At 41.3% G+C, this 12,836-nt stretch overlaps 1 protein-coding gene across 2 annotated transcripts in view; it reads right to left on the reverse strand.

The window, feature by feature from the left end:
• Positions 1–634: 634 nt before the first annotated feature.
• Positions 635–12,836, reverse strand: part of LOC147194461 (laminin subunit alpha-3-like) — a 70,824-nt gene continuing 58,622 nt past the window's right edge. The window contains exons 61-76 of one of the 2 annotated variants that reach the window (XM_086129074.1): positions 11,929–12,070; positions 11,621–11,716; positions 11,379–11,536; positions 11,182–11,299; positions 10,336–10,476; positions 10,121–10,251; positions 9,085–9,219; positions 8,887–9,007; positions 5,469–5,605; positions 4,982–5,162; positions 4,685–4,843; positions 4,443–4,608; positions 4,125–4,270; positions 2,850–2,943; positions 2,645–2,764; positions 635–2,023 (exon numbers count right to left, since the gene is read on the reverse strand). In XM_086129074.1, the coding sequence (XP_085985200.1) occupies positions 1,878–2,023; positions 2,645–2,764; positions 2,850–2,943; positions 4,125–4,270; positions 4,443–4,608; positions 4,685–4,843; positions 4,982–5,162; positions 5,469–5,605; positions 8,887–9,007; positions 9,085–9,219; positions 10,121–10,251; positions 10,336–10,476; positions 11,182–11,299; positions 11,379–11,536; positions 11,621–11,716; positions 11,929–12,070 (2,191 nt within the window). In that variant the 3' untranslated portion in view covers positions 635–1,877. Of the gene's footprint in view, positions 2,024–2,644; positions 2,765–2,849; positions 2,944–4,124; positions 4,271–4,442; positions 4,609–4,684; positions 4,844–4,981; positions 5,163–5,468; positions 5,606–7,070; positions 7,306–8,886; positions 9,008–9,084; positions 9,220–10,120; positions 10,252–10,335; positions 10,477–11,181; positions 11,300–11,378; positions 11,537–11,620; positions 11,717–11,928; positions 12,071–12,836 lie in introns of those variants that run through there. The other variant, XM_086129075.1, reaches the window with a different exon arrangement.

A 12,836-nucleotide genomic window follows, 5' to 3' on the forward strand; every position in this document is an offset into this window, starting at 1 on the left:
ATTGGGTCTAAAATTGAACCTTGGGGAACCCCACATTTAATTTCATGGACTCTGGAGGAACAGGTATCCAAAATTAGAAAGAAACATCTGTCTGTGAGTCTGTTTAATAAAATGTGGTGAACTACCGTATCAAAAGCATTGCTTAGATCCAGTAGCACCAAGACCAAGTGTCGACATTGCACCTGTTATCATTTAAAATATTTAAAAGAGCTGTAACTGTACACTGTTCATCCTTAAAATCAGACTGATATTTCCCTAAAATATTATTTGTATGTAAAAAAAATGATTGGAGAAAAATATGTTTCTCTAAAATGTTACTTAAAAACGGTAAATTGGATACAGGTTTGTACTTCTTTAAAACGCTGGGATCCAAACTGCTCTTCTTTCTAAGGCGTTTCACCATCACCATGTTAAAGGTGGCGGGGAATACACCCGTCTGAAGAGAGCAATTGACTATATTTAAAATCTGTTCCTCAAAGAATCCATAAAATGTTTTTTAAAGTGATGTGATAATTGGATCTAAAAGACAGGTTGATGGATTTCCCCGGGATTTCCCCGGAAGAAAACTCCACCAAGTGTCAACCAGGGTTATTAATTTCAGATGAACATAAGAAAAGCACAGAGATTTCAGTAATAATTTATGAAGTAATTTAATTGGCGATATTACAAAATGCTTTACAAACCAGTGGTTACAAAACAGGAATGCAATTTTTAAATTAATCCCCAAAAAATCCAATTGTAATGAATTTATTTTCATCCTTTTTTCTCTCTTTTGCACTCAGATGTAAACACTGTCTGAATCATGCATCTATATCTTTTTTGGGTGTGTATTGTTCCATTTTCAGTCTTCAACTATACTTAACTTGTCCACTGTAAACCACATTGAGAACCACTCGGAAGAATGCATGCAAAAGGAATGCATAAAAATGGAAACCGCGGTCAAAAATGTGATTTCTTGGCCTTTGTGGGGACCTTAAAAATGCAATAGGGAATCAAACATGCCAAACGGGAAAAGTAGCGAGCACCATCAACTGCAAAGTATTGATGCATACATATTTAGGTCCAACCATTTTCCATCTACACACACACACATCCATTTTCTGATCCGCTTTATCCACACAAGGGGCGTGGAGCCTATCCCAGCTGTCTTTGGACACCCTGAATTGGTTGCTAGCTAATCACAGGACACACAGAGACGAACAACCATCTGCACTCATAATCACACACCTAGGGGCAATTTCGAGTGTTCAATCAACCTGGGGAAAAGACACAAACCCCACACAGGAAGGCCGGAGCTGGGATGGACCCTTGTTCCTCTGCACTGTGAGGTTGACACACTAACCACTGGACCACCGGGCCGCCCACACACACACACACACTTACTTTCTAACCCGCTTATCCTCATGAGGGTTGTGGCGTGTGCTGGAGCCCATACCAGCTGTCTTCGGGCAGTAGGCAGGGTACATTCCGAACTGGTTGATTTTTTTATATATATATATATATATATATATATATATATATATATATATATATATATATATATATATATATATATATATATACTGTATATCAGAAATGATCTTAAAGTGCTGTGTTATGTACTGCACTGTACACTACATACTCTCCCTTCTGCAACCACCCATCCACTAAAAAAATAAAATGAATAAAATGAATAAAATAAAAAGTAGGTGCATTGATGAGTTGGTGCTGCACATGATTTTAAAATAAATACATCCATACACACACACACCTCACCGCATATACATAGTGACACAAAAACATTCCCTGTCCTCTTGGTAACAGATTGCACATCGTTGTTTGGAGGTGGTCCCAAGTTTTGGCCAAAAAAAATAATAATTTAATGCTGCAGTTGTGCTTCAGCCTGGACATTCCTTGAGGTTGACAGGCCCGACCACCGAGGGCAATCTGGCGAACACGACGGACTCGCCGTTGATCTTCATGTCCTGGATGCAGCCCACAAAGGACGCGGTGACGGGCGGCGTCCGCAGCAATGACATCTCTTCTGTGTAGAGAGCGGTAAACTCGGCAGGTGAAGCATTTCAATTCGTTTAATTGTGTGACAGAGATCGCATAGGTAAAAGCATTGAAATGTGCTGCGTTGGAAGCTTCCAACTTCATGGGAACAATTTGAGAAAAGGACTTTTTTTTTTTTTTGGGTTCCCAGTGCTCAAAAAAGCGAGGTCCAAAAAGTCACGTTTGGATGTGTTTGGTGTGGAAATACTTAGAAAAACCCTAACTGACAATACCATCCAATCGTTTATTTACATTTATGTTACCTGTTGACATGACATTTTCCAATAAATTCTCATATCGTCGCTGTCCTGTAAGAAAACACGTATGTCCCTTCTTGTCATTTTTAAAATGTTTACATTAATGGGGTGTCTGCGTTTCAGACATATGCTGTATGCTTTATCAAATAATCACTTTTCATCCCATCACATGTTTTTTTTTCTAACACTGCTCTGACCTCACAAAAAATCCCACAGATAAACCAGGAGAATGGGAGGTTTTCTATTGTACAAGAGAACTGCAGAACTTCTTCTATCCTACTTTCAGGCACAGAGGTGATCCAATACTTTTGTCCACATTGTGGAAACGCTTTGAAAAGTAGACAGGCACTCACCAGGAGCACCCCCCACATAGAGGGGATATTTGGTCAGAGTGGCAGTGGTAGATGGAGGTCCGATCTTGTATGTGTCCACTGTGTCCACGTGCAGTTGCACGACATTCTTCCTCTTGATGACTGCAAGATTTGGATGAAAAGTGGTCTATGCACGTAGAAATGTTTATAGGGAATAAATCCAAGGATGATGAAGATCGCATGTTACCAGAAATTTTATGAAAAGTTCCATCGCAGAGTGTCGTTTTTGGCCGCACGGATGCCATGAACTCCCCTTTGCCATTGTTCACTAGGGCCACCACCTGTAAAAAAAAATAAAATAAAATATATAAATAAAATGGAAGTTGCAAAAGAACAAAAACAAATATTCAACATTTATAGTATTTCATAATTTAAACTCTTTCAATGATAGACGTTAAAAAAATTTTGGACAAAACAGGTTCTAGCGCAGGGGTGGGCAAACTTTTTGGCTCGGGGGCCGCATTGACTTTTAAAATTTGACAGAAGGGCCAGGTCAGCATGAGCTACGGTACATTAAAAAAAACTGCATTTGTTGACAGTCCATTTCAAACATCAACAGAACAAAAGCATGAAAGTACGGTATTAATATACTTTTTTTAAATGACAAAAGTGTTGTTGATGACCTATTTTAGCCTGTGCATCGCTGCAGATGGGTTGTGATCAGACCAGTAGAAGTAGAGCGATACAGAGGTACTAGGTGGTCGAAAAGATTGCCCCGCCCCCCCCCGTGTTCTGCAACTTCAAGTCAATGCGCCACCTGGCGGTGAAATGCCTGTCATTACAAGTCCAATTGAAATGAATGGAATCATTCACATCGAACCTTAATTGTGGACCAACCTTCGGCGGGCCGGATTAAAAAGACCAACGGGCCGGATTCGGCCCGCGGGCCGTAGTTTGCCCACCACTGTTCTAGCGCAATGGTTCTTAATGTGGGTTCGATCAAACCACAGTGGTTCGGTGAGTCGGTCTCAGGGGTTCGACGGAGCCTCTGCCATGGAGGGTAAGACACACGCGACTCAACATGTTAATTAGTTATGGCACGCCTGCTTGGCCATCACTGGCTGCAGATAATCACATGACATTGTTTGTCCAATCAGTGCTGTGGGAATTTTTTTTCGCTTAGTAGTCAACGTGTGACTGTCGTGATAGAACTGTCGTACAATAAAAAAAAAAAAAGTATACTTATCTCTTGAAATTTTAATGACTTTTTTCTGTTTTTAATAAATGTGTGTGTTTTTTAATATCTTGAATTTGTAAAATAATATATATATTTATTTTTCACTCAAGAAGGGTTCGGTGAATGTGCATATTAACTGGTTGGGTTCAGTAACTCTAAAAAGGTTAAAAAGCACTGTCCTCGCGTATACTGTACCCAAGCTGTGACTGGTGCCCTAAAAAGATCAAAATCGTCCTTTTTTTTTTTTTTTTGTCCAAGTACTCAGTAGTGTCAGTCCGTCCTCACCTCTCCTCTGAGCAGGTAAATACTGACATAATGTTGAGCTTGTTGAGCTCCGCTAGAATCGCCAACGTGCAGCAGGAGTCCAGTTGGCGTCCTTGGGCGAACGTTAAACAGAAGCTCAAAACTGGATCCCACGGCAAAGGAGTCATCTGGAAGTCCAAAGAAGGAGTCATGATTTGATAGCTGTGAAATAATTGAGTGAGATTCTTTGTTTGAATTCAGATTGATTCGATTCTATGGAGCGTACGACTTGATTTGAGATGTATTGCAGTTTGGACTGCATCATGACATATCACACAGGGCTGATTAGCGAGCTCTCACTGATGACGACGTGCGCGCCGTTCCCCGAGAAGTAGGCCCCCCTCTGAGTGGGGCCCTCGAAACAGGGGCCGGCTCCGTGGTTTGTGGATGGATTCAGCATGGCCGCTCCGTTCATTTTAAACTGGCGCACGCAGCCGGACACGCTTTGCTTTGGGAGGTTCTTGGACTACAAGTAACAAAAAGTGCAAAACCAAAAACAAAGTATTTGACTCGAAATGTGTGATCTTTATGTTATTCTGTACCTTCAACTCTTTGTGGAGGTAGTCCGGGGCACTGCCTAAGAACACAGGCGACATGAAGTGCTTCATGGAGGCCACGTCCGCCGGGCTCAGCTGACCGTCCTGCGCTCGTATCCCATCCACCACTAGGCGGAATTTCTTCTTCTCCAAACTGAACATCACCTGCAGGAAGTACGTCATGACATTTTACGTACACATGAGACCCGTTGTTGTGCAGTGGAGCGTCAGGTGTGTCTGGGTAATAACAAGGCTAGGCTATTCTGATTAAGATTCAAAACGTCATTTTGGATGTCCACTCACCGAATGCCACTTTCCATCGTTGTACTTCTCCCTGTTCAAGATCTCATTGTATTTACCCACAGACAGTCTGATTCTCCCTTTGGACATGTACAGAGCCAGGTGAGAGTTCCCTCCTCTTGTTGCAGCGAAGAACAACAGGCCATCTGGAGATCGAGTACGGATGTCCAGAGAGAAGTGCGGCCTAGAGGGAAGGAATGATGAACAGTGACTCTCAAAACTGCTGGATCAAAAATTGCCAAATGGGATCTGGGTCCGAAGGGGACCCATCCGTTATCTGAGCTTATGTGTCACAAGGATTGCGGGCGTGCTGGAGCCTATCCCAGCCGACTCCGGGCAGTGGGCGTGACGCACCCTGAGTTGGTTGCCAGGAAATCGCAAGGCACACATCAACTGTGAACAATCTGTGTCTCACACGTATTGTAACTGTGATGAAAGATGAAAACAATTTTGATACAGCTGCCTCAGATCTCATTGCCAAGGGACTCACCTGGGCTGCAGCACCTGCAGCGGCAGGCTGTAGCTCAAGCGGCTCACGGGCCCCCCCATGTGATACGCGTCTGCCACCAGGCCCGGTAACGAGCACGGAGACGCGCTCTCATTCATCACACGCGACATCGTCGCCTCCTTCAACAAAAGCAGAAAGATTCCAATCAAAGCTGGCCCTTTTAAGAAATCGACAAACGGCTTTCCTGTCAATGCGGCCTGCTGGGAAGTCCTACAAACAGTACAATGGTTGCAAGGTGATCTTACACACTGTAGGATTACAAATGTTCACCTCAACAAACAGCAAATATTTAAGTCAATGAATGGTATGACTCTTGAAAAATACGTATTTTAATTTAAATCATCAAAATGGATGGATTGATGAACATTGAATGAAAAAACAAGTGTGTTTGTAAATAGTGTATATATACATATATATACTGTATATATATATATATATAGAGAGAGAGAGAGAGAGAAAGAGAGAGAGGGGTGGGGTTACGCAATGACTTTTTTTTATGTCTGCTTCCATGCATTTGAACTTGTTAATTCTGTAAATGTGCCAATTTACTTCTAAAATACATCCCTCCAATAAAAGACGATTTGATAAGTATGTTGATTATTGTTGAGATATTCTAAAGTGAAAAGTTTGGATTCAGTTGTACTTGCATTTCTTTTTTAATTTTTTTTTTATTTTAATAGTTGTATTAGTTATGTAAGATTATTCATATCTTACATAACTAATACAACTACCACCCACCCAAAAAATATATATATATGTGTATGTATACATATGCTGTATGTATGTATAAACAATTGTGGTCTGATCCCTCCTTTGACTGTGTTAAATCCAGTAGAAAAAAAAATGGCAAACTGCATAAAACTTTTCTTTTCATGTTCTATTTTGTATGGGAGGTGTAAAGCGAATGATGCAAAGAGAACAACATCATATAAAATTACAGCCTTGGAAGTCCCAAAAAGAATCGACTTTAAGGAACCTAGGGATGTTTATTTTTGGTATTTCCAAGCAGATAGCAGCTCGTGTTTCACACTACGACGATCTGCGATGTTAATCCACCATTACGGATCATATCTGTCAAGTTTATGCAGTTCAATCCATGTGGGTCATGAACACACACTGGAATCGGATATCTTTACCCACTTGGGATTCAGAAGCATTTATAAGCAAAGTATCTGATCCCTATCTGAACATTACTAGCAACGCTGTCATATATTGTTACTTAATCAAAACGTAAATGCTTCCAAACATTTTTATTTTTTAGGTACGATGCAGATTCTGAAAATATTTGATAATTTATATCGGGGGGTGGGGAGGGGGGGAGGGGCTCTTGTGTGTCCAGAAAAAATACAAATAAAAATTGGATTATGGTCACATGAGGGTGATGTGAGAAACTCAAACGTTTACTTCATATTCATCCATCCATTTTCAATACCCTAATCTTGTCATCACCAAGAGGTAATTGAACCCAAACTACCTGCACAAGTCAGGCACGTGAACCATGTTAATATCAAACTGGTAAATGATTTGCACTGATGGAATGCTTGTATGTTACTGTTAACATGGAAGAAAGAGACAATGAGATGATTTCAGTCAGGCTTGTTATTTATAAGTGTTGTTTAAGCATAGGAACATCAGAAAAAACATAAAACATCATGTTGAATATTTATTATATTATATTTGGAAGGAGTTATGAAGGTCCAGAAATTCATGCAACGTGTTGCTTTTATTAAATGAATGACAGCAAAGGGAAGAAGTGTGGCACAATGTTAGGGTTAGACTCTTGTCAGCAGGTCTTTTGGCTCCTCCTTCTCGTTCATCTCTGGAAATAAGGCAGCAAAATAAAGTCAGTCAAACACATCAAGGCAGACATTTTGACAGCCGTAAGCACCAGGGATGGGCCCGATAGAACAGGAATTTTGCCCGTTATGCGCAACTCAACGGCGCAAACGCTGTTGTTGATGTGTGCTGCCGAAAATGGCTGCCAGAGAAATCATGGCCGGGGAAATTAAAACAAGAAAATACTAAATATAGACAATGAGCACGCTCATGCAGGAGCTGCTGTGAGCCACAGCTCACACCTAGTCGCTCACATGCAGAACTGATTGATTTGAAGGGAAATCTATCCATGGGTATTCACTGAAAACTCAACTATTTGCTGTTTTTTTCTTTTTTAGATCAGGCGTTAGCATTTTCCAGTGGTTTCTTGGTTCCAATGAAGGAGTTTCATTTAGACAGAAGTGTCCTTCTTTTTAGACAGAAGTCGTACATGTCCTCCATAAGAAATTACACAACTTCTCCAGGGGACAAATTTTCATGATTGGCTGCAGATTGAGTCCCTATACCAGGGGTGGGCAAACTTTTTGGCTCGGGGGCCGCATTGACTTTTAAAATTTGACAGAAGGGCCAGGTCAGCACGAGCTATGGTACATTAAAAAAAAAACTGCATTTGTTGACAGTCCATATCAAACATCAACAGAACAAAAGCATGTATTAATATACTTTTTTTAAATGACGACAGTGTTGTTGATGACCTATTTTAGCCTGTGCATTTCTGCAGATGGGTTGTGATCAGACCAGTAGAAGTAGAGCGATACAGAGGTCCTAGGTGGTCGAAAAGATCCCGCCCCCCCCTCCCTGTGTTCTGCAACTTCAAGTCAATGCGCCACCTGGCGGTGAAATGCATGTCATTACAAGTCCAATTGAAATGAATGCAATCATTCACATCGAACCTTAATTGTAGACCGACCTTCGGCGGGCCGGATTAAAAAGACCAACGGGCCGGATTCGGCCCGCGGGCCATAGTTTGCCCACCCCTGCCCTATACATTAATATACACTATTTTTGATACATTTTGTAATTGCAATAATTCTTTTAGGAGGTATCTGTTTAGAATGTGCTTAAAGCATGTGGGAGGGGTGCATAGGTGGCTCTGGAATGTATACTCTGCGATAAATGAAGGTTCACACAGAGACTTCTTAAGAAGCAATTATGGATTTTTGGTGTATATTGGCTCACTGTTGTTGACTTAACTCATCTGTTTTCATTTTCAGACATGCCACTCCTACCATCTTGGCCAAGAAATCCGTTATTATATAATTTAGTTCAAGACTAATGATCGCAATGCACTCCGCTCTTTTTTCAAGACTGATGCGCCTCCCAAATTTCATGTTGGTGAACCGATAACGGAGGTGAATTCTAGCACTTTCCCCCTTTTCGATTTAAGCTAGCAAAGGCCTGGCTATCGGCTGTCTCCAAACGAATATCCTTCTCCCTGACAATCGTAAAAGTTGAACCTGCTCAGTATTTACAATTTTTACAGTTAGATTTGCAAAGCCACGAGCTTTGTGAATCGGTATTTGTGTAGAAATGCGTGTTGACAGAGCGCAAGAGCAAAGCTCACCTTTTTAGGCATATGTGAGAGCATCTGTTGGACAGGACTGTCGGGGGTGCACACGTCCACCAGGACGTCTCCGGACGGCTTGAAGTTGGTGAAGTCCTCAGGTTTGTACCGATGGCTGGGCCTGCGGGTATAAAAAGAAACACGCCGTTAAAAACATGCAACGGGGCACAGCCGGCGCGACTCGCCAACGGCAATCACCGTCTGGTGTAGAGGTTGGAGATGCAGCCTTTGAACTTGTCTCGTCCCAAAATCACGGAGCCCCCTGAGTCGGGCACAGAGACGCTTCCGCTCTTCTCCACGCCGTTGTCGTCGTCATCAATCAGCATCTCCGTCCTGTGGGGAGCGATCAAAACACCCTTTCATTCATGTGGGTTAGCTTTGATTTAGCGTGTCAAAGCAGGACACCTACGCTGTCAAAAAAGAAATGGTGTAAAGTATTGAATTTACTCAATTTTATTTCGTCAGGTGTTTGCACAAAATATAATCCTCTGGATCCGGATATATTTTTTAAGTGCATTGATAGTCTACTGGTCTTACCCAACCACACTTGTGTGTCATGAAAAGAACGTTATCAATTTCAAGGAGTAAATGACGGTAGAATTATTTATGGAATGCCACTAGAGGTCGCCAAATCTATAATACAAAAGTAATACAGTACTACTTTTCCTTTTTTTTTTTTTTGCTTTATTGGTTACATTTTGGATTGGAACTTTTCTGCTTTCGTCACTTTTCTTTTTGAAAAGCAGTACCAGAGAGAGTCACCACTGTATCTACACGAACACTTTAGGTGCATCCCCCCCGCCTCCCCAAATGAAATAATCTGCAACTTTAAGGAGTTATTTTATACATGCATCCATTTTCCGATTTGCTTTATCCTCACACGGGTCGCGGGGGGGGGGGGGGGGGGTGCTGGAGTCAGGGGACACCCTGAACCGGTTGCCAGCCAATCGCAAGGTACACAGAGACGAACAAACATCCACGCTCACACTCACACCTAGGGACAATTTAGAGTGTTCAATCAGCCTGCCATGCATGTGTTTTGGAATGTGGGAGGAAACCGGAGTATCCGGAGAAAACCCACGCAGGCCCGCGGAGAACATACAGATTCCACACAGGGGAGCCGGGATCGAACCCATGACCTCTGCACTGTGAGGTCGTCGCACTGGACCACCGCGCCGCTTCTATTTTTACAATAAACCTCCAAACTGCGATGGATTAACTTCATATTTCATACCTGCCAGCTTTTTTGTACACAGTCACATAATGCCAGTGGCCATCGTTGTATTTCTTGTTGGAAATCCACTGCTTGTTGTTAAAAGACACAATCACGTTGCCGTTTTCTAAAGCCAGATGGATGCCGTTTGCCTGGATGAACGAAAAGGAAGAACAAATTCTGAATGACCGATTTGAAGGCAATGCGACGTCTTGATTCTGATTTCAGCGACTGACGGCTTTTTTCGACTGCAGGAGGATGCCGTCGTTGTCGGTGCTCATGAAGCCCAGTGAGACCACGACGTCGTTGGCCAGGCTGAAGTCCGAAAGATCCGCCGACAGGGAGCTTCCCGGGTTGAACTCCGCTTTGCGAGAAGTCTGCACGAGAACGAGCCCGCCCAATGTTCAGTACACAGAATTCAGTAAAAGACAAATACCAAGCATACGATTTATCATTTTATTCCATGCAGGCTTATTTATGTCAAGCCTTTTGGGCATTTCGATTATATACACACACTGATTTTTCTCAGTTGAAGCATGCTGCTTTGTTTTTGTACCTTGTTACAAAAATGATATGTCTTTAGGCAGCACATGAAGACACAATCGCGTACCGCCCCGTCTTGCTGTTTTTAAATGGTTTGCTGTATATTGATGGCATAGATTCATCAAAATATGCAATTGGGACATGACTTGTGCGTTACTGTCGCTTTGTCGTAAACTTCGCTGCGGTAAGTGGTAGGAACTTAACTCGGTAAAGCAAAAATCCCCTGTACTGACTTTCAATTTTGTATTTTTATATTAATCCACCAGATGGTGACGTTTGTTCTATTTGAAATGTATTATTTGTTATTGATCTCACACTTTCAAGAATTGGTTCGCGTAAGATAATTCCTCCATAAACAATCAACCTAATAATCAAAAATTAGCATCAAAATCAGGGTGAATGATTCAAATAATTTTTACAAACTTTTCATGTATTTATTCTATTTGTGGATCTCATTTTACATATTTCACATGCCATGTTATATTTATAACAACTGTATTAAAATGTGGTCCTTGAGGTTGAAATCCAAAGTGACTTACCAGGGAGTCTTTGGGACAACCTTTGCTGATGCCCACTTTCTCGTCGATGGGTTGGAAGTTATGGTTGAGCTTCACGTTGTTCAAGCACCCTTTGAAGGCTTGCATGGTGATGTTATGCCTGTCAGCAGAGAGCCGAGTTAGCTTGGCGCCAAGTTCACTTCCGCGTAGCGAGAAGCAGGAATCGGGGATGCACGTACTTTTCCCGCATTTCTAGGGGCGCGCCGCCAATATAATAATCTTTAAAATCAACGGTGGTGAACTGGGCTTGGGCCGTGGCCACCTCTTTATTGGCTATGCGGACTGTAAACTTTCCCTTGTTGGTTATAATGATGAGTATGTCCACCCAGTCGGGTTTCTGGAAAATAAGACATAAAAAAAATAAAGTACGTCACTAACGATTATCATGACAATGTCGGCGAGTAACGAAGCTTTGCCTTACCGGGAATGTTTTCACGTTATTTGTGGCGGGCTCTGACAGCAAATTGCTCCGCAGGTGGACAACACCCTTCTCCATTGTCACGGTGAAGTGATTGTCCTTTGGCGGGGAAGAGAGGAGAAGGTTGGGGGTCATTCCGACATTGGAGGTCATTTTCTATCACCCCCATGAAAATTCTAATCACATGGTTCGCAAATCATTAAAATAATACTCATTATATTCTGAAGTTTTTAAGCTCATATTGTAAAGCTGTATCGAAATCCTTTCGGCCACGTCGATAGAAGAAGAGAAAAAACAGTGTGGCACCTTACCTCGCTTCCAATGTACAAGAGCAGCCCATTTTCTGAATGGGTCAGGATGGACATGCCGATGAGCATGACTGCTGCTCTCTTGTCGATATTCACGCGGCCATACCCGGTGCCCTGGCAGTAAAAGCCCACTGGAGAAACATACCTGTGCACAAGAAAGCAATCCGCATTTTTAATTAATTTATTTTTATTTTTTTAAATTAATCGGAGATTAAAAGTGGAAAAAAAAGGTTATGGTTCCCTTTTAATTAAAAAAAAAATGACACTGAAATTTAGACATATGTGAGCATATGTGGATTCCAACCAAAATATTAGAAATGAGAAATGTCCTTGGATTAATCAACCCTGGTTGTTGTATTGACAATAAAATTAACGTATATGCTACGAGTACAACTAGTGATAATAATAATAATCATACAAATGTATTATTCTGCATTTTATATATCATGGAATTCTATCAAATAAAAACAAAAATATTTTTATTAGTTTTTCTAAATTGAATAAAATGCCAGTAAAATATAGAGCATTTGATTTTGGGGGGGAGGGGGGTTTATGTGTATGTTCGTTGAAAAGTATTGGAAATGTCAAACATAAAATAAAATAATCTTGTGTACAATTGAGATAATTAAAAGGCTTCTTGAAAATTACATTATGTGAAGACTAAATTTTTTATTGTGTGTACGTGCTACTCTGGCCAATGGTTAAATCCTTTTTACACAATGCTAAATGCTACACAAAAAACGTCTTTAGAGTTAATAATAGTGTTATAATGGTGGTGGCAGATAGACCTGCAACCATTTTTTCCTCAATTTTTTTTTCAGTATTGCAAAAATAAAACCAAATCTTAAAATTGAACTTTGAATACCGCTGGCGAAATTCTTGTCCCTCCAAAATGATCCCTTTTGAGGAGA

Source organism: Hippocampus guttulatus, chromosome 14 (assembly GCF_054856545.1).
Source record: "Hippocampus guttulatus isolate MCC_2025c chromosome 14, RoL_Hgut_1.0, whole genome shotgun sequence".
NCBI classification, from domain to species: domain Eukaryota; kingdom Metazoa; phylum Chordata; class Actinopteri; order Syngnathiformes; family Syngnathidae; genus Hippocampus; species Hippocampus guttulatus.